The 6,000-nt window shown below is 42.9% G+C and overlaps 1 protein-coding gene across 4 annotated transcripts in view; it reads left to right on the forward strand.

The window, feature by feature from the left end:
- Window positions 1-4,516, forward strand: part of EBF2 (EBF transcription factor 2) — a 191,344-nt gene extending 186,828 nt beyond the window's left edge. For 2 of the 4 annotated variants that reach the window (XM_085632771.1, XM_085632769.1), the window contains exon 16: window positions 3,103-4,516. In XM_085632771.1, coding sequence (XP_085488897.1) covers window positions 3,103-3,134 — 32 coding nt within the window. In that variant the 3' untranslated portion in view covers window positions 3,135-4,516. The remainder of the gene's footprint in view (window positions 1-3,102) is intronic. The other 2 variants (XM_085632772.1, XM_085632770.1) reach the window with 2 other exon arrangements.
- Window positions 4,517-6,000: the final 1,484 nt, after the last annotated feature.

The following is a 6,000-nucleotide window of genomic DNA, read 5'->3' on the forward strand; positions in this document are numbered from 1 at the left end:
CCAAGAGTTTCTCTATCACCTTTCATGAAAATGGGCAGGATTCTAGCCGTCCTGCTTACTCGTAGATTCAGACAATGGGAATTCTGCTGCTTATTCCAATGCTATTCTACAACCCTCTGGATCCAAGAATATGGACATATGCTTTGAGACAGATGCATGATCTAGGTGTTGTGTTGGTGATTGGTGGTGGGAAACCTTGATGTTTGTTTTGTACTGGAGGTGGGCCCAGGGTGGAGGGGCTTGGTGTTGTGATGGTGACAGGTAAAGCCTTGATATTTTTAATGTGCAGCATGTTAAGCCTTTGTGTCATTGTCCTATTCGTGTCATGCCAACTAGACTTTTATACAGAGCAGGAGGACGAGACATGTGTAAGTTATATGTGGTATGATAAGCTGTGATCTGTGAACAGCCCATCATTTGCGGTCTTTGAGTGGTGCTTGTTGGGGTTGAAGGAAGCAATGATTTGTGTTTGGTGGAAGAGGTCGAGTCAATGATGCTGTAGTGATGAGTGACAGTGTGCCAATGGAGTCAATTCTGAGCTGGAGCCCTGACGGGCAGTGCTGTTTTAAGGTTGAGGGAAGCTATGATTTATGTTTAATGCAGAAGGTGGAGTTTGATCGTAGGTGCTGCATTTCCATGAACTATAAATGAAATGGATCCTAGAGGTCTGAGCTGTATCAGTGGTGGCTGGTAGGGAAGCCAGGAATTAGGAACATAGAATGAGTGGAGACAAGTGTTAATGCTACATCAGTTATGGACGATAAGAGGCCGTGATTTGTGCAATGTAAATGATATGGAGTGTAGTGGCCGGTACAGAGTTGATGATGGAAGAAGCCATGAGTTCTACGCAGTAACAACGTTTGTGCCTATGGATAGGTGCTCACTTCATCAGACGGCTAGCCATGATAAATGTCTAATAAATAAGTGAGAGTAGGTGTTGGTCACTTTATGTCAGAAATAGTCCCATGCGTTGTGTTAGTAGTCACAATTTGTGTATGTTGCAGGAAGCGGCCTGGGGCAGTGCTGAGTTAGTGATAGGGGAGATGCTCTGCTGCATTTGAAGGAGGCCATGATTTGTGCTTGGTGTAAAGTTGATTTAGTGTTTGGTTTTATCTTTGCGACAGTGTAAGCCGTCGTGAAGCAACCGTAGTGACTGGTTCTACTACGTTAGGAATGGACTGGAGGGAAGCCTTAATAAAAGTTAAAACCATAAAGTGCGTATCTTGCTGTTGGTGTGTGCTTAGGGTTAGTAATGGGTGTTATTGATATGAGTCTGTGTAGTGGTAGTCACGATGGAATCCACCGTTTGTGCGGTGGTATCAGAGCCTGGAATTCAGTGCTCTGTTTCCGAGTGGGGGCAATAATGTGTGCATAGTTTATGGAATGGAGTCTAAAAGAAAGGAAGTGCGCAGCTTAACATTTTTCATCCTCAAATCTTGTGGTTTTTTCCAAAACTGTACACGTTTTGCTAAGTTTGAGAAAGTTGCAAAGTTTCAATGGCTGGAAAATAATCGTAGAAAATTATATTTGGTGTAAAATAATTCAGCAAAAACTCTCATTTTAAGTTTTGTTGGAGATGTCTATTACAATAATGTTTTTTTGCAGAAAATCTATTTCAAAAAACTTTTTTAGCAAGAATTTTCACGTTGATGAAGGTTTTCCAAAGTTGACACGACATTTCAAATTTAAATGCGAACATTGTGTACTTTGCAAATCTTCACAGGCAAAATGTATATTTCACCCACCCCAAGATAGTGCTCTTTTACAACAAAGCGAGTCATGATTTGTTTGCAGTGCAGGGAAGACCCAGGAGTTGGTGGTGCTATGCTAGTAAAGTGCTGAATTTCTGTCTTAGTGACAATGGAAGCCCTACTCCGTAGATTGTATGAGATGGGGTCTGCAGTCAGCATTTGGTGAGTGATGGGGGTTGGTGCTGTCCCATGGCAGGTAACACTATGGTTTGTGTTGCTGCAAGAGGTAGAATCAGGGGAATGGCATTGCGTTAATGATGGATGATGGGTAGACCACATTTAGATATGGTGCATGAGATGGAGCTTGGTGGTTAATTTTGTGCTGGGGTTGAAGAAATCCAAGATTTATGTTTAGTGCTAGAGGTGGGGCTTGGTAGTTGGTGACACAGTAATTCATGGTTTGTACATGATACAGGAGAGAACGTAGGGAACTGGTAGAGCCTCTTGGTGGTGCTTCATTGGTCATTAGGAACCTATGGTTACAGTGCATTGCAGAAAGTGAACCCTGAGCAGGTGTTGCGATGGTGGAGACTGTCTTCTGTGTAATATACAGAAGTTGTAAACTCGGGGACATTACTGTGTTGGTGACTGGGAAAGTCATGATTTGATTACACTACAGTGGGTGACATTCACAATTTGCATATGCTGCACCAAGTGGAGCATTTTGGGTCATTTGGGGAACTATTATTTGTGCTATTTGCAGAAGGAGAGCCCTTTATTGTTCTGGTGATGGGAAAAGCATCACTTGTATCATTTACAGAAGGCGGTACCTGTGGGTCGTTTCTATATTGACCACAGGCAAAGCCTCAATAACTATACATTACAGAAGATCAAGCGTAGGGCAGGTGCTGTGTTGGTAACAAGATGTATGTAAGTTACAAAATTTTTGAACCTTGCTTCTACGTTGGTGTTGAAGGGGGTTAGAATATGTGTGCAAAGCTAGAAATGAAACTTAGATGCAGGGCTCTAAGTGACTATACAATGTGGATGGTGGGTATCAATTGTGTGTGTGTATATTGGAGGAAGGTGTCAAAGCTTTTTTTGTGGTGGATCATGGAGAAGCCACACCCCTCAAGACGAGCCATCATCAAATGTGCTTAGCAGCTGAGATCTAATGGCACTTCCCATTGATAAATTAATACTTTCATCCAATGGCACTGTCCGTTGTTAAAAGAATACCTGCAGGCCCTCAGACCTCAGCAGCACTAGACCATTTGAAGCCCTCTTGCTAAATATTTTCTAAGGGGTGACCTTCCATGCATGAGTTTTCCATGTTTTGTATGTTAGAATAGTAAAAGTATTTTTTATGTTTTAAAAATGCTGAACATATCCACTTTTCTTTTTGTTCCAGCTATGACCGGTCTGGTAGTGCCCCCCATGTAAGAAAAAACACGAGGTCTCTTTTTCGTACAAGACAGAACTGCTTCTTCGGAAAGACCGCTCAAAACAAAAAAAACTCTACAGCTTCTTTGGAACCATGGGCCAAAAAAGGAAACACCGTCATTTTGTTTTGTTTATATAAAAAAAGAACAATTTCTGTGGACTCAGGTGGAAATTGCATCTTACTTGCTCTCCATTTTGCGGTTTTTCACCGAAGGCAAGGGTCTCGGCTGCGCTCTGGTATTACATGCCATGGACACGCACCAGCAAAGGAACAAATATATCCATGCAAGCATGGACAATTGCTGGTACCAGTGGCGAAAACCGTTCTCTTGTTGTGGACAGCTGAAAAAAACTTCCTATGTTTGTAAAAATACAAAACAAAAATTTGGCAGAAACATCCTGCTCGATATTTTCGCTACGATTTGTTTGTTGGACTCAAGAGCAAGGAGAACTTTCTATTTTCTACTAAGCCTTTCGGATACGGATTTCGTTTATCAAGACAATGAAGGAAAAAAATGAACAATAATAATAAAATAACAGGGTACCAGCACGGAAGACTTTCGAATATAAACGCAGATGAGTGGAAAAGCCTCATTCCGTGTATGTGTGTACTTATAGTTTAACCTCTCCTGACCGTTTTCAAAATGTTTTACATTATTTAAATGAATAAACTTGTAAGTTATTGTATTTAGAGGTAGTCATAAAAATTATATTATTAATTAAAAAGGTAAAAAAAAAAACAATGGGGACGTTTTCCTCCAATTGTACAATGAAAACAATGCAGACTTGTGGTGGGGGCTATTGGTGAGGTACTCTCCGCCCTTCTCTCTCACAAACTCCTTTTGAGGGACTCTTCTTCACCAAGACCTGGTGGGTGACACTGCATGGGACTACCACACTCAAAGGGGGTGATATGCCAGAATCACTCCTAGCATGGGGACAACAGGCCATGGGGATATTACAGCCTCCTGGGCATGTTATGAATACACAACAGCCCCCATTTCTTGCTCAAGAGTCTAGAATGATGCCAAACCAACTTCCTCCAGTGGTCGAGTATAATTACAATGTCTTGTACATTTCCACATTTTGTTCTGTTTCTGCTTCCTGAAGTTGGTCTAAAAAGGGGGTAGGGTTAGGGGTGGCCCAAGAGAAGAGGGAGCCGGTTTAGGAGCACTTCCACTGAAAGGTACCTCTTAGCTAGGTGAGAGTCGACAGTGGTTTATGCTCGCAGGTACTTTCAGAATCTGCGGGACTGTAATGTCTTAACGGATACTGGTACTGCTTCACAAGATTGCTTCTCCTTAACTTAGCTAGCATTAGCACTTGTTACCAGCAAGTGAGGGCCTTTGTCTCAGAATGTCTGTGCTTCTTTTTTCCCTCCTTGATTTAAAAAAAAAAAAAAAAAGGTACAATTGCCGCCTGACCTCCAGCGCTTTATTCCACTTTTTCTTGTTACACATACTCATCTTAGAGATTGGAGCTGATTGGACAGTTAGATGCAACCATCTGTACATATTGATGCAGACAGACTTAGGCTGGCTAGTTTTGCAGTCACTTTTTGAACCAAGTATCTTCTTAGGGATAAGAAGTGAGGAAAGACGTGCAGTGCCATTCTGTAGGTTCTTGCAAACATGCTTGCATTCTCTCGAATCTTGCAAACATGTCACACATCGGGAGCACCACATTCTCGACTAGACAGGAGTTTAGCGTTGGATTTCCTTTCCAGATGTCAACAGCAGGCAGAAATACTGAAAGGTTTTATAGAGCCCCTAACCCATAGTTCTACATATTGTGGGACAAAAAGGTGGGGAAATGGGCTGCACAACCTAGGTGGTACTAGTGCTTGTCACATTCGCATCTACCCACAGCATTCTACATAAAAAATGGTCATGCACTTACCCAAGGCATCAGAATATTTGGAGGGAGAATATTTGGAGGGAGAATATTTGGAGGGAGAACAGATTTGCACGAGGGAAGAATACATTTGTCAAGCTGGGGCTTCTGTGCTGTCAGAAATACTTAGGGTGTACAGAACAGTAAAGCTCTCCTATATATCGCAAATAATGTTTTTGCCTGCATCCGTTCTCATATTCAAAGGTCGCAGAGCAAACAGACACCCTTCCCAGCGTTAGCCGATGAGTAGTCAGCTGAAGAGTGGAGCTGTGCATTGGGAGATTGACGGCCCTCACTCTGCCTCTCAGTGACTGCGCCCATAGTTCACTGTACCTACCCAGGGCTTTGACTGAGCAAGAACTCCCAGCCCCAGAGGAGTCTGACAGGGCCATCCTATATTGCTGCACTTTTGATTGGGCTGCATTAAAACCTCTCACTGAGGCAGAGTAGCAGCTTTGTTCAGGTCTGCTCAGTGTATGACATTATAGTGATGTCAGCCCTATTCTCATTGCGCCGAGTTGTTGCGATTATGTAAAATGAGATCCAAGGAGGTAAATGAGTTCGGCTTGGATCTATCATGTTGGTCGAGAGAGGAAGGTGGAACTAGTCCTCTAGTCTCCTTATTTCACAGCCAACAATTTAGCTGATAGACTTTGTCTCCTTTCCAAATAATAATTGTCGTGCCAGATGCATAGGGAGTGACTGCAGCATATTCTGGTTACATGACATCCCTTTATGCTTTTCGAAAGCACTTAGTCGTTCTCTTCACCCGCACATTCTACCAGGACCTGGGTAGGAATCTGATGTTGCACGAACCGGAAGAGCAAAACGTGCGGCCCCTGCACCCCGGAATGGATGTGTCCCAGCGCAGCCATCTTGACTGCAAAGCCACTTCTCATTAGCAAGGCCAGGCCTTCAAAGCCTTGCAGGGTGGAAATGGCTAAAGTGTTCTCTCTCACTACGTCTATTAAAA

Source organism: Triturus cristatus, chromosome 11 (assembly GCF_964204655.1).
Source record: "Triturus cristatus chromosome 11, aTriCri1.1, whole genome shotgun sequence".
Taxonomy (NCBI): Eukaryota; Metazoa; Chordata; class Amphibia; order Caudata; family Salamandridae; genus Triturus; species Triturus cristatus.